The sequence below is a fragment of the Eucyclogobius newberryi genome, unplaced genomic scaffold (genome assembly GCF_026437365.1).
Source record: "Eucyclogobius newberryi isolate DKJ021-1_F unplaced genomic scaffold, fEucNew1.0.hap1 SCAF_7, whole genome shotgun sequence".
In the NCBI taxonomy this organism is placed as follows: domain Eukaryota; kingdom Metazoa; phylum Chordata; class Actinopteri; order Gobiiformes; family Gobiidae; genus Eucyclogobius; species Eucyclogobius newberryi.
Window position 1 is genome coordinate 23,007,433 of NW_027316389.1, and position 25,047 is coordinate 23,032,479.

At 40.5% G+C, this 25,047-nt stretch overlaps 3 protein-coding genes across 4 annotated transcripts; 1 reads left to right on the forward strand and 2 right to left on the reverse strand.

Moving 5' to 3' along the window:
* Nucleotides 1-94: 94 nt before the first annotated feature.
* Nucleotides 95-2,473, forward strand: arpin (actin related protein 2/3 complex inhibitor). The gene is made up of 6 exons (XM_072436027.1): nucleotides 95-273; nucleotides 465-540; nucleotides 1,009-1,141; nucleotides 1,545-1,751; nucleotides 1,843-1,997; nucleotides 2,285-2,473. The coding sequence occupies exons 1-6, from the start codon at nucleotides 182-184 to the stop codon at nucleotides 2,291-2,293; spliced, it is 672 nt and encodes a 223-aa protein (XP_072292128.1). The 5' UTR covers nucleotides 95-181; the 3' UTR covers nucleotides 2,294-2,473.
* Nucleotides 2,474-2,824: 351 nt separating this feature from the next.
* Nucleotides 2,825-15,757, reverse strand: anpeplb (alanyl (membrane) aminopeptidase-like b). The gene is made up of 20 exons (XM_072436025.1): nucleotides 14,741-15,757; nucleotides 13,329-13,471; nucleotides 13,111-13,244; nucleotides 12,899-13,016; nucleotides 12,284-12,438; nucleotides 11,483-11,596; nucleotides 11,163-11,306; nucleotides 11,013-11,078; nucleotides 9,851-9,916; nucleotides 9,619-9,767; nucleotides 7,752-7,828; nucleotides 7,510-7,643; nucleotides 7,374-7,429; nucleotides 6,994-7,141; nucleotides 6,261-6,349; nucleotides 6,071-6,178; nucleotides 5,528-5,695; nucleotides 4,892-5,032; nucleotides 3,459-3,522; nucleotides 2,825-3,045 (listed from the first exon to the last, which is right to left on the reverse strand). The coding sequence occupies exons 1-20, from the start codon at nucleotides 15,346-15,348 to the stop codon at nucleotides 2,902-2,904; spliced, it is 2,826 nt and encodes a 941-aa protein (XP_072292126.1). The 5' UTR covers nucleotides 15,349-15,757; the 3' UTR covers nucleotides 2,825-2,901.
* Nucleotides 15,758-19,835: 4,078 nt separating this feature from the next.
* Nucleotides 19,836-23,067, reverse strand: LOC140349410 (uncharacterized). 2 transcript variants are annotated; one of them, XM_072435723.1, is made up of 3 exons: nucleotides 22,824-23,067; nucleotides 21,652-22,271; nucleotides 19,836-20,453 (listed from the first exon to the last, which is right to left on the reverse strand). In XM_072435723.1, the coding sequence occupies exons 2-3, from the start codon at nucleotides 22,213-22,215 to the stop codon at nucleotides 19,866-19,868; spliced, it is 1,152 nt and encodes a 383-aa protein (XP_072291824.1). In that variant the 5' UTR covers nucleotides 22,216-22,271; nucleotides 22,824-23,067; the 3' UTR covers nucleotides 19,836-19,865. The 2 variants fall into 2 exon arrangements, with proteins under 2 accessions (XP_072291824.1, XP_072291825.1); XM_072435724.1 differs by having other exon boundaries at nucleotides 21,652-22,274; nucleotides 22,827-23,060.
* Between the last annotated feature and the right edge of the window lie 1,980 nt (nucleotides 23,068-25,047).

Here is a 25,047-nt window from a genome sequence, read left to right on the forward strand (position 1 = left end):
AAAGATACATAATATTAACATCATTGAAGCGTCTCTGACACCGCGGCAGCTCCAGGGAGATAAAACCAATACATCCAAAATACACATCCATGGATAAAACGAGCGCGCCTCGCGCTGCTGCAGGAACAGGAAGTAACAGCAGGAAGTCGTGGGAAAGTTATATTTTTTACTGTTTGTCAAAATGAGTCGAATTTATCAGAACACTTCTTTAGAGAATAAGCCTGTGCACAACGAGACTTTTGACCGCGTCTGGTCCCCGACATCGTACGAAAGGTAACATTGAAATACCACAATAAACCCTACTTTTGTGACTTTGTTGACAGTTTTCGTTTTGGTCTTCCTGATCACACATCACACTAAACAGGCTAAATAGGCCTGCAGCACTAAACAGGCCTGCAGCACTAAACAGGCCTGCAGCACTAAGCACTGCTCTGCTCACCTAATGATTTGACTGACATCCACAGTGGACATGGAGTTCTTCTGGAGGGGAAGCTGCTGGACGTGTCCAGACACACTGTCACTGACGTAAACAACCACAAGGTAAATACATCTTTAAAGTTTGACTTTCCTCTTGTAGAAAGAAGAAATGCATTTTTTGAATAGAGAATGTTGGCCCATGGCATGGCCTGTGTGGGTCGGTAAATTAATTTGCTTTAATATTGGTTGAGCTAATTGACAGAGCATAAAAACATATTTTTGCTATTTTGCTATAGTCAAAACAAGACAGGATCATTCAATAAGCAAAATAATAGTCAGTTGCAGCCCCACTTGTGTTTATAGAACAGTGACATTAGTGGGATCTTCTGCGTGAATCATAAGAATAGGATCAGATCTAAGAGAAGTGTAAATAATAGGCCAACTCAAATACAACTATTTATGAAAAAAAAACTGTGACCCAGGTCTAACCCAGGGATCTTTACCTCAAAACACCTCAGTGCTAGTGTTCTAGACAGACTTAATAATAAACACATGCAGGATGTATTCAATCTCTTGTCTTTTATCTCTCAGAACCGCTTTTATGTGCTGTATGTCCAGCCCACTCGTATCCACCAGAGGAAGTTTGATGCCAAAGGCTTGGAGATTGAGCCAAATTTTAGTGACACAAAGAAGGTCAACACAGGATTCCTCATGTCCTCTTATAGTGAGTACACAGACATAACTGTACAACTCTTTTCACTCATCCAAATGTTTAAATTCAAACTAAACTATAAACTAAAGTTAACATGCTCGATCATGTGTGAAATTTGGTAAACACGTCCATATGCTGCACACTAAAGCCTTGACTTCTGATGAATGGAATAGATTCACTGATTCAGTCATTGGGACAGTCAACTTATAATGCATTATAGAACCAGTTTCTACAAAGCATTGGATATTTTTCCATGCACACAAAAAATCTGATCATTATTTGATTTCTGGATTTATCAGATTATTGAAATGACACGTCAAAAGTAACATCTACTTTTTGACACCTGATATAATTATTGGGTCATCTGATTATTATTTTTCTGACCATCTGATCTTCACTTTTACCGTGTGGACAGAGGTTGAAGCCAAAGGTGAGACGGATCGTCTTTCGGAGGTGGACCTTTCAGCATTAATCAATAAAAGTGAACTGATCAAAATCACAGACAAACAAAAACCAAATGGATCTTGGGCCTTTTGGTACCCCGAGTCTGAGATGGACAAGACAGAGCTGAAGACTGGGCAGGAAATACGCCTCAAAACTAAAGGAAACAGTCCTTTTATATGTAAGTTTCTTATGTATTTCTGAAAACAATTTATTGTGGATGTACTAATTAATAATATAGCTAATGATAAACCCATATATTTTTGTTTTAGTCTCCTTGGCAAAAGTAGATGGTGGCACTGTAACAAAATGTAACTTTGCTGGTGATGAAAACGCTGGAGCATCATGGACTGATAAAATAATGGCCAATAAAGCAACGTCTGACAGTGGAAAGGCAGAAGGAGATGGAGCAGAGGACGAAGAATGGGTGAGCACTGAAACCTGCCCAAAAGGCCACAGACATAGGCCAATTTACTCTTTGGGTCTTCCCCCAGCATGAATAAATGAACCAGGTTGTACCAAGGGTGTAAAACATTTTAATTAGTCCTAAAATCATGGCACATGATTTGTGCCAACCACAAAATCCAACAATGACTGAATCTACACATAACACTTTGCTGCACAACACACATGCATATTACTTCTACTTTTTCTTCTATTCTTTACTACCCATTGTGATGCAAACAAACACATGTCTGTGTGTGTGTTTCCCAGGATGATTGAAGAATCTCCCTCTCAGTTCGTGGCTCAAGCTCAAGCACATTTCCATCTTGAACAACCTCCCACACGTCACTGGAGTGCTGCTCTGGTCACATGTGATGTGGACCCTCGGCTTCGCAGAAAATCTTTTTTTAAATCTTATGAATCTCTTAAGACTGAAAATATTTGCTATTGCAATTCCCTGATGTTGTGTTTGGTGCAACAAAAGATCTCCTGGATAAAGTCTTTAACACACAACAATACACACTTCTTTATATAAATAAGAGATGACATAAACATCTCTTTTATATTGATGCAATAACATTTTACAGAATAATATTGACAGCTGTAATTAAAGTCATTTTAATGACGATATCAATTTACAGTTATTTTACATTTTATAAATGTAAACGGGTATAAATAGGTCACATATGAATATACATAGGCATTCTGTGGTGGGTACAAAAAATAAAATCTGATTTTATTTTGTAAATGTCAAAAGAATTGATAAAAATTACTGTGTGGACATTGAGGCATTTTGTACTTTAATACATACACTATACTTCACACTTGCCCCAGTTTAGTTCCAGTTTTGATATGGCGTACAAGTGCAAAAACGTAGCCTGAAAAAGTTAACTGGTCTCTGTCAGGAACCAGTCCAGCACAGTCTTTTTGTGCTCACTGACCCATTGGATGTTCACCTTCGTTTGCTCGATAGCCTTTTGCGCCGCACGAGATGCCGAACCAAGGTCATATTTTGTGGCAAAGAGTTCCAACTGTAAGCATAAAAACAAAGCTGTTCAAAGATGTCAAACTTGGTGGTGGTACGTTTTGGACATAGTCATGAGGCAGACTGACAAATGTTTGTGCACCATCACATATGTACATGCACTCAAACCAACATGCAGCGACTATGACCCGGAGAAAGGGAGATTTAAACTCAAATAAGGTGCACATCTACATTGAATCAGGAACGTGAAGATTTGTAGCAGCATAAATACTGTTTAGGTAGGTTGCTACTATAGTTATAATTATGGTATTCAACAATCCAAAGAGTAGTTTTTGTTAGATAAAACTGATAGGATATCAGGGTGTGTCTATGACTAAGAAAATACACAATAAATTACCTTGGGCTTCGTGACAGGAAGATTCTTTAACTTTGTGTAAAGTAAAGGCAATACAAACTTACCTCTTCCAGTTCAAATGATGTGGAGAATCTGCCCGTAACCTCTTCAATCAGGTAGGCAGCGTGCCTGTTCCAATACAACATATTTAGATTTAAAACTATTCATTTGAACTACAATTACGTGTGATACTTGGTACATAAACAAGTGAAGGCATAGATGGGGAAAGAAAGTTGATTTATTTAAATATGTTGATTGAACCATAAACTATGTCAAAATAGATACCTTAACCAGGATTTTTGCCATGTCCTGGAAGATTGACACAGCTTTCCAAGTGGATTAATATTGTGCTTGTGTTTAATGTGTACTGTGTAAACAAAATCTCCGTTTACACAATCCCCTGGCAACAGGTGAGAATACAGAGCTTCATGAAGCAGGTTAGGCACAATATTTACAGCTGCCCTTTGGACTGGTGATGTGCTAATCAAGTGTATTTTATTACCTTGGGATTGTTTACTCAAGATTCGTGACTTCAGGTAGTTTTATTATAAAGATATGAAAGATATTTCTGCTGAAACCCCTTAGTCACAACAAGACTTGAAACAAGGGGTTTCAATAGAAACATTACTCACAGGTAGCCATTTTCAGTTCATCTTGATAAGTCAAGATAACAAGTTGTTTAGACAGGACATGAAATGGGGAGAGAGAGGGTCCCTGGGCAAATGACCGAGGCTGGGAGTCAAACCCATGATGCCTCGGTGGAAGCAACCACATGTGAAACACCCTTAACCACTGCCCCACTGGCCAGCACGGGTCAGTTTTTCTTCAGTAAAACATACTACTTCCATATTGTAGCAGTTAACTTCAAAACTTCAGATCACCAGTTGTGCCTTTTGTATAATCCTATATTCAAAAACATATTTCTAATACTGAATACATACCTTGTTATAAATAATTGGATGTCAATATTAAACCTTTTGCGCAGTCACTTATAAACAGCTCTGTTTAGGTTCTGATTTTTGTCCAATAATTTGGATTTTTATGTGTGGTATTTTAGTCTTTGCAGCCTCTCCACCCTGCACATGTTGTGGCTTCCACCATCGCTGCATGTAATTTTCCCTAAATATAAAGAAGTGTGTATCGTTGACCTCTAACCAAACTACTTGCGTCATGGCTTGGGTTTCAAGGCTGTATTTGTGGAACATGATAAAAACTTTGTGATTTGGAAAATAATACGCAAACACTAACTGGATTTCCCCAATTCCATTTTAAAGTTGTAGGACTTTTCCTTCCACTGGTTATTCTGTGTTTCACCAACAACGTCTATATCAGATAAAACCAGAACCAATAAACTAAACTGATCAATGAAGAACCAAGGTTTAAAGCAGGACTGAACAAAGACCACTGTAAACATCATATTCATAACTATCAGCTAAAATTCTAAACATAACTTTTCATTTCTAGAAGACTGTGACCTATTGGGTGCCCAGTTACGTACAGTTGGCTGACATAGTTCCAATTGGCTCTGATGAAGTTCCATGCCAGGGCCTGTCCCGCCTCGTTCAGGGCAATTGAGGTGATTACAGACGACACGTCCATCAAACGGATCTTGTCAGGGTCCAAGGTGTAGTCCAAGTATCTGTCGGATTACAGGAAGAGTCATTCAATATCACCTGTTCATCATTCTAACTGTAAATTGAATCATTGACGGCTATGATGTATCTTACTCGCCAACGCTGTTGCTACAACAAATATTTAGCTGAAACTCTAACACAATTGTCCAAAACCAACAAGTTCACTGTTGGAACTAGTTTTTAATTTACAGTAGTTACCATTTTACCAAATCTGGATTTTCGCACCTTATTTGAAGTCGCTTGCCATCTTTAATTATTTTTCATTTTATTGCCATTATATTTACCATTTATTTGCTGTGGCCAAGTAATTTCCCTTGTTAGTTCAAGGAGTTTGTCTAATTCTAAACAAATTCAACCAGCCTTAGATCCAAACCCATGAGGAACGTACACTGAACACTTATGAACATATCTCTTGGAATGGATTTCTGCATTTTTACAATTCTCAAGCTTTGGATACGTGGTGCAATGTGGTTAGTTAAAATGGTCATGCACAGTCTGACCTGTTGAGGAGCCAGATCTTCTTGGTGCAGGTCAGCGCCTCTCTGAGCTGGTCCTTTTCCGACGTGTCACTGGAGCTCTGGTACTTGTCCCATGCAAACTCCCACTCTTTCAGGCCTCCAGCAGCTATAGCCTGGCAGTAGATGACCGAGCGCAGGTTTGGGTGGATCCTACAGAGGGCAATACATTCAAACGTAAAATACCTGCTTTTGTTGATGTTCAAATGTGCACTCAAATCACACGAAAATATTGCCATCAAAACTATATTGAGACGAGCAGGTGGCAGGACCCTCCATCAGAAAAATGACATAGTGCACCTACTGTTTGCCTCACTTATTACAAATTATAAACTGTAATATAATAATAACACTCAAAAATCAATTAAATTATGTTGTCATTATTTTCAATGTATTTTCTTGGGTTTATTGAAGTAAACAAAATTCAAATTGTTGTTGTCAATTAACAACATCTAATTTAAGCAAACATTTCACTTTCATTGTTGGGTGAACATAATGTAGTATTTATAAGAAATACAAATATCCTACCTGTTAGTGTTGTTGGTCATCCAGAAACTGAACATATCTTTGGCCATGGTGACACATTCAGGGAGACCGTTGCCACAGGCCATTCGGATGGCAAGTAACTGGTTGCTCCTGTGGTTAAGACCAGTGTGTTTGTTAACTAACTAAGCACAGTATAATTTCTAATGGACAAGTCTCTGGAGTGGTTCCTTACTGTGAGGTGTGGTCCTCTGGGACAGATGAATTGTCTGTGTAGTCTTTGAAGTAATTGTAAAGACCTGTGACTTGATCCCGAAGATACAACTACAAGAGGAGACGAATGAGGAAAGTAATGAAGTTAAAAAAATAAAATAAAATGACATGGAAAATAGTATTTGCTGCAACATTAATATTATTTGTATCTGCATTTAGTGTAACCATTGTAACTTCTGTGACTGTCTTCGATGCACCTGTATATTATTATATACTGGTCAGAATTCTATGGTGAAATCAGCGGCCGCTCCAGTCACTTTCTGTAGCAAAACTGTCCTCAATGTCCAAAACAAGTTTACTTTAGTTAGCCAGCTGTAATGATTCTTAACCCTTGCCTTTTTAATTGTTTCCTCCATTTTGAACACTGATAAACTCCCATGAAAAAAATATGCATCGACCATCCCCTGTACTGTATTTTAACTGCTCGAATTGCACATTGATGATTAAACGTATCAGTATATTGATTGAAATACAATTTTTACCATATAGTTTCAGAATGTAATGCCAGTTTTCAACCCAAGATGTGATTGTAATAATTGTCGCTAAAAAGATTTTAAACCAAAATATTTCTCATGAAAGGTTTGTGGAGCTAATTGCTTATGATAAGGTTCAAAATATTGGCTCATTGACAATCAATTCAATAACATGAATGCAATCGATTTTAAAAAATCCAAATAGTGTGTGCGTTTGAGCACCTGCATGGGTCCGTAGACCTCGGAGCGGTCAAACATCAGTACAAAGTAATGCAGGTTTTTCACTGCAAACTGCCATGGTATATACTCTGTTTCATTGGACAGAAAACGAGTGGAGTTCAGAGCCAGAGACACACCGACCAGCTGAGCCCTGCAGACACACAACTCCAATATTCAGAAAAAAATACAAAATTAAATAAATAAATAAAATTCTCCACATTTTAATGGTTAGGGTTAGTGTCTTGTCTTGTGTTAGTGTAAAGGATCATGTATTTTCTGAAAATGCAAAAAATGTGAGCAGATTTAGTCCATCTAAAAACCAGGTCAAGATACACAATTATCAATGAGAAAGAGAATATTCCGCTGCTTTAAGGACACATTACCTTGCCAAGTTGAAAGCATCATCGATAAGCTGTCCCCTGTTTAACAACGGAATGTTCTGGGGATGGGGAAATGTTGTGTTAACTCTCCAGATCAAATTAAAAGAGTGTTTGTGGGATTTTGAGACGCCATACGCACTTGAGGCTTCGTCTCCATCTCGTTCATCAGCCTTGCCCAGTTATTCAGATCGTAATTCACTCTGTAGTATCCCGCACAGTTCACATTGGCCAGTATCCACTCTCCTTTCTTTGATATAAATGTTCCCTTTTTAACTGTTAACAAATTTAAAAAGTATTATAACGACAACAATTAAAATTTATTTTAATTTGCATTTTAATTTTTTCTAATTAAGGTTGTGGAAACTCTTCTTTGTGTGCTACCTGTTTTGGTGAATATCCACTCCAGAGCTGATAGACCAGAGCCGGATGCTACTCTCACAGGGATTTGCCACAAAAGACTAAACAGCAAACACACATCATATAATATTTAGTTATAACACAAATAATAAAACAGTAAACAATGATATATTCATTCCAGGGGGAGAGATAGCGGGCTGATGTTGGCTTAGCCGCCAGATTAGAGTTCACCCCAGTGAACCAGGGGGTTCCCTACACACCCTTACGCCTTCAGGTTGGAGACAGGCCTGGGAGGAGTACTGGACAGTGCACCAACCGTGGACTCTGCTGCTCTACTTCAACGCCCACGTGGGCAATGACTGTGACACCTGGAGAGAGGTGATCGGGAAGAACGGCTTCCCCCGATCTGAACCTGAGCGGTGTTCACTTATTGATCCATAACAAACACCATGTTCAAGCACAAGGGTGTCCATATTGTTGTCGTGTCATCTGACCTTTGGCCGCGTGTCTTGGACACTCGGGTGAAGAGAGGGGCAGAGTTGTCAACCGATCACCACCTGGTGGTGAGTTGGATCTGCTGGCGGAGGAGGAAGCCGGACAGACTTGGCAGACCCAAGCGCATTGTGAGGGTCTGTTGGGATCGTCTTGAAGAGCCCTCTGTCAGTAGGGTCTTCAACTCACACCTCCGGGAGAGCTTCTCCCATATCCCGGGGGAGGCAAGGGATGTCGTCAGGATGAAGAAGAAGTCCTCTCAGGCTTCTTTGGCTTGTAGGACTCCTGAGGCCGTTTACAGGGGACCAGCTCTATACTTCATGGGAGTTTGCCCAACAAGTCCACATGTGCTTTGTGGATCTGGAGATCGTGTCCCTCGGGGTGTCCTTTGGGGGGTGCTCCAGGAGTACGGGGTCCGGGGCCCTTTGCTCAGGGCTGTCCGGTCCCTGTATGACCGGAGCAGGAGCTGTGTTCGCATTGCCGGCAGTAAGTCAGACCTGTTCCCAGTGCATGTTGGACTCCGCCAGGGCTGCCCTTTGTCAACGGTTCTGTTCATTATTTTTATTGACAGAATATCTAGGCGCAGTCAGGGGTCAGAGGGTGTCCGGTTTGGGGACCACAGGATCTCATCTCTGCTGTTTGCAGACGATGTTGTCCCGATGGCTCCATCAAACCCGGACCTGCAACATGCACTGGGACGGTTTGCAGCCGAGTGTGAAGCGGCTGGGATGAGAATCAGCACCTCCAAATCCGAGGCCATGGTTCTCGACCGGAAAAAGGTGGCTTGCCCTCTCCAGGTGGGTGGGGAGTCCTTGCCCCAAGTGGAGGAGTTCAAGTATCTCGGGGTCTTGTTCACGAGTGAGGGAAGGATGGAGCGTGAGATTGACAGGCGGATCGGTGCAGCGGCTGCAGTGATGCAGTCGCTGCATCGGACTGAGTCGAAAGACAAAGCTCTCGAATTACTGGTCAATCTACGTTCCTACCCTCACCTATGGTCATGAGGAGATCGCGGATACAAGCGGTCGAAATGAGTTTCCTCCGCCGGGTGGCTGGGCGCTCCCTTAGAGATAGGGTGAGAAGCTCAGTCACACGAGAAGAGCCAGCTGAGGTGGCTCGGGCATCTGTTCCGGATGCCTCCTGGGCGCCTCCCTGGGGAGGTGTTTCAGGCACGTCCCACCGAAAAGAGGCTCCAGGGAAGACCAAGGACACGCTGGAGGAACTACGTCTCTCGGTTGGCCTGGGAACGCCTAGGGATCCCCCCGGAGGAGTTGGAGGAAGTGTCTGGGGAGAGGAAAGTCTGGAAGTCCCTGCTTAGACTGCTGCCCCTACGACCCGGCCCCGGATAAGCGAAAGAAGATGGATGGATGATATATTCTTCATGATGGTTGTATGTACGTACTTTGATTCAGAAGTGTCATTGAACAAGAACTGCTTCTGGTAGGCCTCTCCGCTGCTGGTGTTGATGGTAATGACTGGATAGCCGATCTGATTGGTCCATGTGTCCATCACCTTCTCAATATCCACATGACCTCCCAATTCAGTTTGGGACTACAAAACGTGCAACATGATTATTCTTTTAATTGTAATTAAACATATGATTCATAACACACTGCATATATCATCACAATTACCTTTTTCATGGCGTCCCAGAGGTCATATTGATCAGTGTTTTTCAGCCTGAAGCTTTCGAGATAAATCTGAAACATAAAAACAGTGCTTGTTTTGAGTAAGTTGAGTAATTACAATTGATTTCTTTCCTCAGATCAAGGAAAATCACAGCTGCAAGAGGTCACATCAGGACTGCAGCGTGAGGAACATCTGGATTCAAAGATTCAAATAGGTCATATGGTTTGACGCAGGACATTTTAGAATGATTAAAAAACAAAACATTATGATTCATGCAATCTCACTGGACATTTCTTTCTTTGACACATTACAGAGACCATTGTGAGTCACACAGTTGAATCAAATCATCATATCTGATACAATCGGTAACTATATTAGACTTTTTCCACGCTCAATAACAGTTTGCAAATAACATTAAAATAAATATGTGAATTTAGTTTACTGTAATATGTGTATTTAGTTTACTGCATTTGCTGTTAAACTTTCTCTTCAAATACAAATACCTCGTCACACAATACACAACATGTATGATTTCACTGAATTTAATGTTCACAGTTCTCTTCTTTTAACGGAGCGTGACAGCTTTATTTCTTGTTTTTTGTGTGCATATGTTTCCAATTTTTGGCTAACGCCTTGGGGCTGCTTTTGACACCTAAATGCACTAGTTTCAAGATAGGAGAAATATAAGTCAAGGAAACTGCAATCACTTGTTAAACTGTATTTTGTAAAACGTCTCCCTCCTGGTCCAGCTGTCGGATCCAGTCCCAAAGACTCATGCCAGATGCGACTGTTACAGTAAATATGTTAATTCTGTTTTCACATATAAACAAACTTCAAATTCTCTAACTGCTCTGAATTGATACCATTTGTCGAGAAAGAACTGCTCTCGTTAGACTAAAGACATGTTTACACCATGGGTTTAGCTGCAACTTTACTGGAATCAGATGTACTCTGACTGTAAACTGAGATTATTACCTCATTTTATTTGAAGATTTCATGGAGTCAACTAATTACCTTTATGAATACAAATATAAAAGAACAGTGCAATTTATTACGGATATAATGAAAATGTCTTGAACAATAGCTGCAAAAATGTCCCATATGATTAATAGGGTTCTAGGATCTACTCTGCTTCTCTTCCAATAACAGTCTGTGCGAGTTTCTTACTTTGACACCTCTTTGGAAAACTTTTTCTCCCAACACGTCCGCCAGCATTTTCAGCACCACGGCCCCCTGCCACACAAACACACAGCTGCAGCTTGTATCGCTTCCACTGTAACAAAAATTTTCATAAAGTCACATAAACGCAGTGTGTACCTTGCTGTATGTGATCTGATCAAACATCCCCATGATCTCATCCCGGGTCTGGACTTCTATGGCTGAAGGGGTCAGGGGGTGCGATGAGGCCAAGGCGTCTGCTTCAAATGCTGTGTGCAGTTCATCAGAGATAAATTTGTCCTTCTGAAGAGACAAAATGACATGACATAAGCTGACTATTCTGCCTTTCTATTTGTATGTTAACTATCTAAATGTTTTGTAATATGCAATAAATCAATTGTATGTATGCAAACATGTCAGCCATTACAGAGATATACACTGTCAAAGGTGTGTATTCTGATTGTTGAGCCATGTTGTACCATTTTGAAGGAAGGCTCCACACTGTCCACGGCCAGGTAGGACATATATGTGGCAAAGCCCTCATTGAGCCATAACTCGTTCCACCATTTCATCGTGACCATGTTTCCAAACCACTGTCAGAGACAAAACATAAAGTGTTATTAAAACCTGCAAATAATGGTGTGTGGGTCTCTCTGAATGGTAAATCATATTTATTGCTTCAAAGTTAAACCTGTGAAACAATCTTGGATGTTTTAGTCCTCCTCAGTACAACTTGATTTATTTTCGTCTTATCTAAAGCGAGCATTTTTAAAGCAAAGAAAATGTTCGACCTGGAGCAGACCCGCGGTGAGAATAAGGAACAACTCCCTTTAAATGTGAGGCATTTTCACACATAACAGTTTGTCCAAATCTAAGATTGATTGAAAAATATTTCATAGAAAATAGTGTTGTACTTGTATATGTATTAGCAAAAGGTTCCTTGCCAGACTTGAAACTAGTCTACCTGCCCCAGAGCAGGAACTAAAAAAGTTCCCAAACTGTGCCCCGGTCCTTATTTCCTCCTACATAAAAGCATGTCAAATTGAGGCTGTTGTTTAAAAAGAAAAAGTATCAGGACCTGTAAAAGGTTACTATAGTGTGACACTTCTATGTAAAAGGATGCATTGGTCAGACCAAGAGCTTCCAAGTACTATAAAGCATAAACAATGACCAAGAGAATGAGAAGATTTGGACAGTGGGAACAACATATAAGGAAACACCAATAAGAAAATGTTTTTTGACCATAAGGAAGAAGCTTAAATCCATAATATCAGCCTGACCTGGTGAGCCAACTCATGTGCGATCAAATAAGCGATCAGTTCCTTGTGCAGTTGAGAAGACACACCCTCCTCGTACATGAGCGCTCCTTCCTGGTACATCACCAGACCCCAGTTCTCCATCGCCATTGGGCCCAGATCCGGCAGTGCTACCTGGTCTACACCACAGACAAGTTATATCTTTGTGTCAGTATTACCGGCAGTTGAAATGTGGTAGAAATGACAAAAGGAAGACATTTGGCACTTCAGTCAAATTAAAAAGACATTCATAATCTATAACAAATAACCCACTCTATCCCTTCATCATGTCCGGTAATAGTTGGATTAATAATAGGCAGCAAATTAGAAATGTGTTGAACCAAATATGAACAAATACATGCAAAATATATATATGAAATATATGAACCAAAAAAAATCGACTAGTACAAGAATTCAAGTCAGTTTAACAACATCCGTAGCTCATTGTCCCAGTCTGAAACTCAGTAGTAGAAGTGCGCAATTGGGTTACTTATGTAAAAGTACAAATACAGAAGCACAAACATTACTAGTATAGTGCTTTTGTTTCCACCACTGATTTTCTGATAAAATAATTTTATCAGGCGTTTATGTGTATCTTACCAAGCTTCTGGATGTAACGGATGTCGGAGTAGTTTTGGTAGAAGTAGAGTATATTCCCTGTGATGCTGGCTGCATAAGCCGTGTGCCCTGCAGCAGTGGCTTCAGGCCGTGCATATGTCTGTAGAGAGGCAATGCTCATCATTAGTTGCTATAGGCTGCTCCAGATTATAATAATTTGCTATTAACAATTTGGTTTAGCCCAGTGGAGATACCTTGATTCTGCGATCCGGAGGATAAGTGTCTTTCGCAGTGAACTCTGACACAGTGAAGGCAAACAGGTAGGGAGACATCACTTGTGTGGGCTGGAAGCGGGTATACTGCCATTCATCGTCTATTATATTTGTTTCTGGCAAAAGTAAAAACAGAGAAATCTATCATTTTACTTGTTTCAGTCTTTTTACTGAGATTCTTGGATACAAGTAAAAGTTACCTGCTGAATCCTCGTTGGACAGAGCAAAGGTCTCTATCCTATGGATAATGGTCAGGTTAAAGCGGGCCTTCATGGAGGGTTCATCAAAACAGGGAAACATTGTCCGGGTGTTGGTAGGCTCCATGTGTGTGGCAACCAGATATCTGTCATTACATAAATACAGCCATGTTCAAATCACAAGTGTAGAAGAAGACACGTACATTTGAAAACTTCTTGAACCTGCATGCTGAAGAGACCTTCATATGAAGAGTACCTGAGTGGGAAGATCTGTAGGCTACTGCTAGGACAGGCCCAGGTCTGATCAGCTCTTTGGTTCACCTAAGTGAGGGTGTAGTCCCAAGACATCGTGCGACCCCAGGTAATATTGCATTCATTAAGAATGTATATAATACATCACATGCGCCACAAATGTCCCAAAAATTGCATCTGATTTCGATTTCATGAAGTTGCTAAAACATTTTGTTCTAGCAACAAAAGATTTGAGAAAAAATAGCATATTGACATTATCATGTACAACTGGGAAGGATGTCTGAGATCATCCGCTGGGAGGCCCAAAGACAAACCTGTCCACCCAGTGACAACACGACCAATGAAAGCAGTGAAGTCACAAAAATAACATCAGCTCAGACATGACATCAACAGCTTCAATAATTTGCTCTGTTCTACAAACAAATCCATCCAATCCATCTTTGATTTTCAGCCTGTAATTAGTTGCTAGACACTATGTGTTCATAAGATGTTTGTTTTTATTGAGATAGTGAAAAATAGCCGTAGTACAGAATGAAAGTATTTTAAAAGAAAAAGATTCTATAGGCAATGAATGATAACGTTAGGCACTATTCAAACCAAAACTTCTGGTCCCGACATGAAAGCTTTCTCGTTGTTAATAAATACATGAATAATAGACCTATTTATTTTACTTCAACCAGCTACAGAAGCTGAAGTGGATAAATACTTTTTTGTTTCTGATTTGCTTTCAGTTTGCATAACAGGCAAAAATTGCTTCCAGTCAGAGTGATTAAAGTCCTTTGTCACCACTGAGTCTCAGTTCACCTGCTTGACCTTATCAGATGCCAGTATAGTGACCCTTGACCTCGAGAAATAAAATACAAAGTATGCCTATAATATTTCACCTTTGAAAGGTGGTTCTGATACATCTGTATTATCATTAATGTACGTATTGTAATGTACGTTGTTATATTCTTGAGACTGTAAACGGACTGGAATGTTAAAACATGACTCATAAAGGGCAATGCTTCTTTCGGCACAAACTATTATGGTTCTCCCTGATTTTTGGCAAATAAAGGGGAAGAGTGTTATGTAGACAAAGTACTCAAAACTTCAATAAAAAAAGGTTGTTGTTTTTTTCTTCTGCTTTTTACAATAAATTAAATTGGTTTATCTGAACTCACCTGTCCACATCGGTGTCTTCTTCGTGCTCTGGTTTGCCCTCCTTGTATGAACTCACAAACAGTCCTTCCAAATTAAAGCTGATATCTCCTTCAAAGGCCATGAACAAACTATAATTTCCTCCAACCTCCATTGTGTCTGTCAATAAAATCTCCAAAAAATCTGATTGATCATTGTGCAATTTATAATTCTCCACTTCAAACTGCTTATTCGAATCTCGGTCCATCACTACTGGTTTGGAAAGTAACTGGTACAGGCTGTGAAGGAAGATGGTCTTGGATTTTTGGACACATTGCAGGTGGATAGTGACATTTCCATTGAAAGTGAAAGTTTGATTAGGACTGGTTACGTTGACTTCTTCAATGATCCTGGTGTAGAGGGGAACATGGATGAAGACCTGGTAGCTGGTGGGTAGGATGTCCCCTCGGAGGCGCATCTCTGGTGGTGGAGCCAGTGTGGTGACAGGCTCAGTTGGTGGTGGCGTCGGATTCAAATAGTTTAACCGTATATTGTAGATTATAACCATTGCTACCAGACTCCCAATAGCGATGAACGTAAAAATGGCAAAAATAGAAGCAAAAATCTTGGACATACTTGAATTTTTCGACATCTTGCTGGTTGTTGCCGTCCTGAAATTAGAAATAGAAAACTCCTGCCTCTCGCCAAGTCCGAGCCTGTTCACTTCTGTAAACCTGACGAGCCTGCGATTAAGGGTCACTGGGCTTAAGTATTAACTTGAAGGAGCAAAGACTAAAGGGAGGCATGAGGACGGCCGGGGAGTGATGTCACAAGGCTGGTTGTAAATAAGGAGTGAGATGGGGCCGGAGAGCACATCTGGAGATGGTTACTGTGGTGGTGCCACTAAAGGAGGGGTTAGGTTAACCTCCAGGAACACTTTATCCACACCAACAACCAACACATACACTCAACACTGATGGTCACTACAACCAGTTAAGTGTTGGGACCAGTGGGAAAGATTCTTCTCTGGATAGTTCATTTAATCTGAATCACTGAGGGTGAAAAAGCTAAAAATGTACCATATTTTGTTTGACTTGTTAAATTTCTTAGATGTTAGTGCTTGGCCTTCTTAAATCTCAGCCTGATCAAATATACAGAGATCAAAAATGCTCTCACCAGCTATTATTGTTGTATTGTTAGTTACAGCAACTCAAAAAAAAAGTAGTTCAAGCTAAATTGTGTTTTAATATCTTAAATTAAATATTAGATTAATTTGTAACCAACACTATGAAAGTTAGAGAACATTTTCTAATCCTAGTCTTAAAAAAATCACTGTTGAATGTTCATTTAAGAACTGATCATTGCAACATTGTTTGAACAAAACTAAAGTTGTTAAAGTAAAATTACCAAAATTAGTTGACCAACAAATCAAACTCTGTTTAGTTCAATTCATCTTTTGTAACAAATTACTACAACTAATAAAAGGCACCAAAAACTGTAAAAAAAAAAATAAAATAAAAAAAATAAAATATATATATATAAATGTATACTTTAAAAGTAAGAAAAAGGGCAATCTTCCTTCTATGCTTACAATGAACCCACTCTACCTGGCATTCGTGAAACATCCAGTCCTCTGCACGTCACAGCTGTCCAACAACGGTTTGAAATGGTAAGAAAAAGAGCTTTAAATGTCTGTCCAGAAAAGTTGAAGGGTCTACTCTGTACACTTGAACTTCCCAGAAGCATGTCAGACTAAGAGCACAGTCGACAAACTCAGGCATGTGAAGGGAGGAGAGCACCGGGGGTGGGACAACCGTGGAAGATGTGGTGGAGTAAAAACAATGGAGTAACTTAGGACATCAATAAATGCTAACTGACCCCAGGGACCACCAATCATCAGTGGCCTCCACAAAAACATGCAGCCGAGTGCTCACCTCGGGACAGAGCTGAACCGGAGCTGCTTGTTTGCACTGGGTTTGTGGTTATTGTGAACATCCAAACCACGGGGCCATAATCAAACAGTGAGATGCCACAAGAATGAGGAGTCTGTTTGTTTTGCATTGTGCATAATAATAAAGAGCATCATTCGGACTGTTATCATATGAAGAGGGGCTTATGTTTGCACCAAAAAATCCAATAAAATGTATTTAGCCACATGTGCGTCAGGGTCAATTAAACTGCATAATGATTCACAGGTGGTTCACTGTGGTTCTAAAGCACATATGAGAAGGTTTAAAGACAACACAGTTACTCGCACGTATACTGGACACATAAGTGTGAAAAAAAGGTTCAGGAAAGGTCAAACGTTTGTCAAAAGTATTTTTTAAACAAATAATGAAATAATGTATTAAAATGACTTTGTGATTGCATGATAAAACAAAGCACCTGCATGGCTATTGAAAGATAACTCATTGTAGTATTATATGTTTCAACAATTCTGTGACATAAGGTATGACTTGAATAAAATCATCTCCGATTTCTAAATAACTTTGCAGCTATAGCTTGAGCATAAGGTTAAGATTAAAATATTGCCTTGGCAGAGGTCGGGCTTTCTTGGTGCTTTTGTTTTTTTGGAATAATAGACAGTACAATTAATAACATGACGTACAAGATTGTAGATACTTCTGATTAAATAGAACAAGATAAGCATTGACGTAGCCTATAGAAAGGTTGAGATGTTTAATCATTTATAGCCCATGGAAATACCGAGTAAACTCAAAATAACCTACATGGAAGAGTAGACGGTTCCAAATCAAACATACTCCCTAACTGATAAGAATGTCCAGCAAACTCTCAGCACAGCGTTGTCCGTTGTTCATTCATTTCCCATCAGCGAGGCCATACAGTCAATGGGCAGGACACACCAGATGTGCAGAATTTAAAACAGTGGTCCACCTACTCATGGAGCTCAAACTAATCCCAAAAAGAGAGAAGTTGTTTATTATTATATAAGTAATTGTATGATATCAGGAAGCCTACAAGGTGATACGGGTCTTAACTGGACACACAGCACTTTTTGTGTATCTGTTGAAGCACTGCAGAAATACTTAGCCTCTTTCACGACACCAAAACGCACTTTACAAGACCTTAATCATGAAGTCCACATACCACATTCATACTTACTGTAGGTGAGGTGGGTAAAGTGTCTTGCTTAAGGGCACTGTCCTCTACCGCTCCACTACAGCACCTTGTTTCCCATTCCAGTTTGAACCAGGCCCAACCCTGCTTAGTTTCTATGCTCGACACATTCTTGTGCAAAATGTTTTGATTGATGACAATAAGAAAGTTGAATAAATCTAAATAATAAAAGACTGTATGGCAGATGTAGGCATATGAAATACACTTTAGACTCTAAATGATGTATTGAAGCACCTTAAAGGTGTTGCTTACATCACCTCAATAGTCTTTTGATTATACTTGTACACTGTACTTATTCAACTTACTTACCTGTAATATATAATGAACTGCACTGTATTTATGTTTCATTCCACAAAAATATTTTAAGCATAAAAATAAAGAACTTACATCCAAGATATAGTAATAATGTAGTGATCTCACTGTTACACTAAAATAAACAGTTAATAACACTATTACAGACAAAATACTAGCCACATGTTTGAGAATAAAGGCCTCTGCTGATTATTGTTCACTTCTACACTTTAAGTTCAATGATATAAAATACTGAACACAGAACTAGATACACATCTGGTTTTAATGACTGATAATGTCTCAATACTAAAGTATGAACAGTTCTAAACGGTTTACTCCTGAAACCTAAAGGAATGTCTACATAACTAAATGGATCAGGAAAGCGAGTTATTCAAAGTACACTCTACAATCCAGTGTAAAGGCAATTCTTGCAAATCTACCAAGTGAGATTAATCAAATTATTAGAAAAATATTCAGCAACCTTTAGACACACATTTAAACATTACTCCCACACCATTTTGTTTAAAGTTAAAAGGCCAATGAACAGTTAAACAGAGGTCTTTTTTGCTCATTGCACCAGACAATTACTGCAATATAAGAATTATATATTCTATTATATCTATCTATATATTCTATAGGCCTAAATAGATAACTGACGTAAAGCTAAAATCATCATTAATGTTTGTTAATGCATCACAAAAAATAAAACTTTAGAAACTATACTTGTTTCTCGCTTATGCATTTTAATTTTTGACACAAAGGCGTTTTTTGAGAGGAGGCGAAATGGAGAGAGGGAAGAGACATTAATCAAATGAACAAAGGCCAGAATCAAACCCATGAGAGAGCGGTTGCAGCAACCACACAGTGCAGCGCCCCCAACCACTGCACCACCGGTGGGCACTTATCAGAGCCTGATCAGAGGCACTTGGGTCTCCAGCGTGAAGAAAGTCAGGATTTGAGCCGCATTTGGAGATGAATAAACTGTTGTGAATTATTTTCAAACAAAACACACTATAATGAGGACTGCTCTGGTGAGTTCCATTCAAACTTTTAATAGTTCTCTTGTTCACACCCATACATTTCGCTTTTCTCCAGTGAATGATCTTTTCGTTAAACATTTTTAGATGGATGAATGGACTGTATTTGAAAAGGATGAATGTATGGAAGTGTGGAAAGCTATACGAGGAATTAATTATAAATATAAAACCTATACGAGCATTGTCCTTATAGCTTACATGTTAGAAATAAAAATATATATTTGATTGAAAGTGTTTCATAGCTAATGCTCATGAGTGTACACCTGTTCAGGGGAATAGGGCCTCTTTTCTAAATGATACTGCTCTTGTTTAAAGAGTGGTATTAGCTCAGTGTTAGAGTGCTCATCTTCTGATTCAAAGGTTGGTAGTTCGAATCCTGCTCTCAACATAAAATATCCTTTATTAGAGCGCAGTCAGAGCCATTGTCTGCCTCAGGTGAATACTGCCATTGTGATGTGGTCCTAGATGTAAAGCGCTTTGTAAAGCACCTTAAAGGCAAAAAGCGCAACATAAATGTGGCCAATTACCATTTAGAAATCAACGCCGCTTCTTAGCCCCTTAGTAACACATACGCGGACATAGCGCAACTTGGTCCCCGCCTGCTGTGCGTCGGGCAATCGGGCCCTATATTTACGCTTTTGTTGTAAAACAATTCTTCAAATATTCTATACTACTGAGAAAAGGTCCAACAGTGTGCCCCAGTCTACCACAGCCAGCTGTCTAAATGTTGCACACAGTAACATGAGTGATCAAGTATGGCCGACATTTCTCCGTACAACTGATTCCTCCACGTGGGGAGAAGCCTCTCGTTGTTCAGGGTCTGCAGTTTGGGCGTCCCCTCCCGGAGGACATGGTATAAACATGGCCAGCGACTCTGAATCCGCAGCCTGGTCCTTCGATCCAGTGTAATCCCTCGAACTATTTTCTTGGCCCGGAGTTCACGCAGAGCTGGCAGATTGAGACAGGAAAAGACCAATCCTCTACTGGGTGACACATCAAGAAACTCTATTGACTTGGATTCTAAGGTATAGGAGATGCCCAGGTTTCGCAGCGGTACCAGAATGTGCAGAGTCAGTGACTTGAGGTTGGGCAGGGATTTGGTGAGGGTCTGCAGGGTAGAAGGAGTGACCCCTTTAAAGACCCAGAAGTACTTGAGCTCCAGGACCCTGAGCTGCTGGAACTGTGTGAGCAGGGCCATAGACTCGTCCGACCAGTCAAAGTGCAAGCGCATCTTAGAGATTCGAGGACAGCTGTGGGTCAGCTTTGTGAGCAGCTCCTGGAAGCTGTTCACCTGTTATAGGAAATATAACACAATGTAATCAGTTATAAAATACTAGTATCCTTAAAAACATATTTAATGTTTGTTCCAAAAACATCAGTTAATCTCAACAAAATGCTAATGTTAATTCAGTGTAAAGCTCTAGATGAAAAAATAGGAGGACTCCGGTCCGGATTCGGACCCAAGCGCTGTCCCGTGCGGACCGAATCTCTGACACGAAACCTTCGAGTTAATGACGTAAGCCCCTAATTCACAGAGAATGAGCAGAACAGCCACAGGTAGGTGGACAGAGAGTAGGCACAGCAGAGACATGTTATGCCAGTGGCGTTGAATGATTGGTCAAATGCAGAGGACAGATTTGCCTACGGGGGCAATAAAGTGTACCATAACCTCATCTGTATGTTAAGCAGCAAAATTATGTGTGTTTTATTACAAACTGACCCATATTCACAGAAAAAAGAGCCTAATGAGGAAATTATTTTAGACTTAAATGCAAAGGTGCATGTACCGCGGAAACACGAGACTGGTCAGCTTTTCATGAGCCGCCCCAACTCAGCGCGCAACAAAAATGATAATTTCTTTCCCTGACCTGAATCCTGCATTGCAGTGCGCCTGGAGAAAACGTTTACAGCGGTACATCAGTTGTGATGTCTATTACCTACTACTGTTATCTGACTAAATAAGAAAGAAGCGCTGTGCACAGATGTTGCATCACTTAACTTTTCTGCTTATTAAAGCAACGAAAGGAACGCAAAGGTGGAAAAGGGTTTTGTATGTAACTCAATCAGCCAATCACATCGCTGCATTCAGTGACATTTTGTGCAGAGGAAGGAGTTCAGTGTGATGTTCTGTGTGATGATCAGTGCAAAAGCAGAACTCAGCTCCACAGCACTTTATATTCTACATAAAATTTACTTTTAAAAAAGCAATATCATATTTCAATTAATATTGATACCATCATTAGGCTATTAGATATCAAATGTAAGTAATTGGTGAATTGAATTGTGAATAATGACTAGAACTATTATAATACTGACCTTGGCTTGCAAAAGTCTTCTCCAACTGGACCTCAGAGAAAGTTTATTAGTGATGCCTGGCTAGGCTTATACATAATATTTTTTTTCTTATTATGGCGATGTAGCTGAACATCAGACCTGAATTTTAAACATTCATCTTGAGATGAATCTCAAAAATCTTAAAGTGCAGATACCTGGTCCATTTTGGTGATACTGTCCTGGTGTGAACTGGAGCTGGTGTGAACTCGCAGGTCCAGAGGCTCCAGAAGAGTGAACGTCCAGTTGAGGTCTAGATGGTTCAGATCTCGGCAGTGCACGTTGTCCAGCAGGTGAGTAAGCAGCTCACACCACTTGTGGCAGCGGTCACCCAGGTCAAAGCTTGCCTTGAGTGTGAGCAGACTGGCTCTGCGGGAGATGAGGTGGTGCGTATAATGGTGGACCCAGGACTTCCACCTCTCAAACTCACGGTTGGACACCAGCAGGCCCTCTTGCCCAAGGTGAAAGACCCCTCGACGAGAGTAGTCCGCAACCCTCCACAGCTTCCATGAGCGCACCAGGCAGCTCCAGCTCAGACACACTAGAGCACAGTTGCATTTGTCCACTTCAATCAGGAAAGATAAGACATGCAGCTGACACTCCACTGGAAGCAGGTTGAAAGGGAAGAAGTCATCCACTGCTTTGCGCCGACTGCTCACCGGAAGCAGTGGTCGTTTTCTTGGAGACATCACCACAGACTGAGAAATAAAACTTGTGCTCATCAGTGGAGGTCACAATCTCCACCGACTTGTCTTGTGGTCCAATTTGGCCATAAATACTTCTAGCCAAAAGAAAGGAATAATTGATTAAGTTTTCACATAGATGATGAATACAATCAAACTATTAATGGATAATTGCAGTGACATTATAAACAAAATGGTTTTGCGGATTTCGAGTTATCATGCAGTTCCTGACTGTGTGACACAAAATCACATGATAACTCACTGCTTGGGCCTGGAGTAATGTGCAGCAACCAGAAGTTGTTTTGTGTATCTGCTTGCAACGTTATTTAGAACTAACTAACTAAAAAACTAAACTTAACTTCATTCTACAAACATACATTTAAAAGAACTACAAATGGTAGTTCCTCTCTAATATGCCCCCTTAAAGATACTATATTAAATAACAAACAGCAATTTTGCAGAGTATAATTATAGAATGTGTTTGATTTTACAGAGAGATGAAAATGCACTTATAGGGCTTATGTAAAACTGTTCTGCTGTTGTTGCCTTCGAAGATTACACACCACACCACAATGTTTAGACTTGACAAATGTAAAACACTAAGCGATGTTTCCCGGCAAAGCTTAAAACCAAAGCTACAAAAAAACTACCTTAGAGTCAGGGTGTTTTCTTCCTTCCGCAGTTAAAGCTAATACGCTAGCACCGAACACAAAGAGGGCATTATATACACATTTTGACACATCAAATAAAATAAACCGAACAACACTGTTATTATCTATCTATATGGTAGAATAGTTTTCAAGTATACGCCAACAGATAGCCATAATTTAACATCAAATCTCTTTAAAACGGTCTTTAGGGGTAAGAGCACTGGACTACAGCTGAGCCTTGTTGTTTTTTGTTGTGGCTCGGATGTGATGATGTCATCAAAAGTCGCCAGAAGTTCAATTTTAGCGCCACCTATTGCATGGATATATATCAAAGAAAAAAAATTAATAATGTGTTAATGATTTTGATTCTAAGTAAGCTGATTTCATATCAATAGGCAAGTATTCATGGGTTTCAGGTTCCTGTTATATGCAGCATGTCGAGAACTGTTTTTCCTATTCAAGCAGGCTGTCTATGGTTACTATGCCCGGCCCTGCAGGACAACATGCACTACTCTGCAGCAAGAACAGCGTGTCTTACACAGATGTTGAGTTTTGGTGCTGTATGCTAGACTTGCTGGACATCAGCATGGTAGACCAGAATCGGACCAGCATCAGACAAACAAAACCAGCATTAGACAAGCATAGGTCCATCATCAGACCAGCATCAGACCTGCATAAGACCTGCATCAGACCTGCATCAGTCATGCATAAGACCTGCATCAGACCTGCATCAGACCTGCATAAAACGTGCATAAGACCTGCATCAGACCTACATCAGACCTGCATCAGACCTGCATAAAACGTGCATAAGACCTGCATCAGACCTACATCAGACCTGCATCAGACCTGCATAAAACCTGCATAAGACCTGCATAAGACCTGCATAAGACCTGCATAAAACCTGCATAAGACCTGCATCAGACCTGCATCAGACCGGCATCAGACCGGCATCAGACCTGCATAAGACCTGCATAAAACCTGCATAAGACCTGCATAAGACCTGCATCAGACCTGCATAAAACGTGCATAAGACCTGCATAAGACCTGCATCAGACCTGCATCAGTCATGCATAAGACCTGCATCAGACCTGCATCAGACCTGCATAAAACGTGCATAAGACCTGCATCAGACCTACATCAGACCTGCATCAGACCTGCATAAAACGTGCATAAGACCTGCATCAGACCTACATCAGACCTGCATCAGACCTGCATAAAACCTGCATAAGACCTGCATAAGACCTGCATAAGACCTGCATAAAACCTGCATAAGACCTGCATCAGACCTGCATCAGACCGGCATCAGACCGGCATCAGACCTGCATAAGACCTGCATAAAACCTGCATAAGACCTGCATAAGACCTGCATCAGACCTGCATAAAACGTGCATAAGACCTGCATAAGACCTGCATAAGACCTGCATAAAACGTGCATAAGACCTGCATCAGACCTACATCAGACCTGCATCAGACCGGCATCAGACCGGCATCAGACCTGCATCAGACCTGCATAAAACCTGCATAAGACCTGCATAAGACCTGCATAAAACCTGCATAAGACCTGCATAAGACCTGCATCAGACCTGCATAAAACGTGCATAAGACCTGCATAAGACCTGCATAAGACCTGCATAAAACCTGCATAAGACCTGCATAAGACCTGCATAAGACCTGCATAAAACCTGCATAAGACCTGCATAAGACCTGCATAAAACCTGCATCAGACCTGCATCAGACCTGCATCAGACCTGCATCAGTCATGCATAAAACCTGCATAAGACCTGCATCAGACCGGCATCAGACCTGCATAAAACGTGCATAAGACCTGCATCAGACCTACATCAGACCTGCATCAGACCTGCATAAAACGTGCATAAGACCTGCATCAGACCTACATCAGACCTGCATCAGACCTGCATAAAACCTGCATAAAACCTGCATCAGACCTGCATAAAACCTGCATAAGACCTGCATCAGACCTGCATCAGACCAGCATAAGACCTGCATCAGACCAGCATAAGACCTGCATCAGACCTGCATCAGACCTGCATCAGACCTGCATAAGACCTGCATAAAACCTGCATAAGACCTGCATCAGTCATGCATAAGACCTGCATAAGACCTGCATCAGACCGGCATCAGACCGGCATAAGACCTGCATCAGACCGGCATAAGACCTGCATCAGACCTGCATAAAACCTGCATAAGACCTGCATCAGAC

Coding starts and splice junctions, on each gene's coding strand:
- LOC140349410 (XM_072435723.1), bottom strand. CDS start 22,215: ATGAGCACAAGTTTTATTTCTCAGTCTGTGGTGATGTCTCCAAGAAAA. Junction 20,454..21,651: donor GTATCACCAAAATGGACCAG/GTATCTGCACTT, acceptor TTCCTATAACAG/GTGAACAGCTTCCAGGAGCT.
- anpeplb (XM_072436025.1), bottom strand. CDS start 15,348: ATGTCGAAAAATTCAAGTATGTCCAAGATTTTTGCTTCTATTTTTGCC. Junction 9,768..9,850: donor TCTGGGACGCCATGAAAAAG/GTAATTGTGATG, acceptor CACGTTTTGTAG/TCCCAAACTGAATTGGGAGG. Junction 7,142..7,373: donor GATGCTTTCAACTTGGCAAG/GTAATGTGTCCT, acceptor GTGTGTCTGCAG/GGCTCAGCTGGTCGGTGTGT.
- arpin (XM_072436027.1), top strand. CDS start 182: ATGAGTCGAATTTATCAGAACACTTCTTTAGAGAATAAGCCTGTGCAC. Junction 541..1,008: donor CTGACGTAAACAACCACAAG/GTAAATACATCT, acceptor TTTATCTCTCAG/AACCGCTTTTATGTGCTGTA. Junction 1,752..1,842: donor AGGAAACAGTCCTTTTATAT/GTAAGTTTCTTA, acceptor TTTTTGTTTTAG/TCTCCTTGGCAAAAGTAGAT.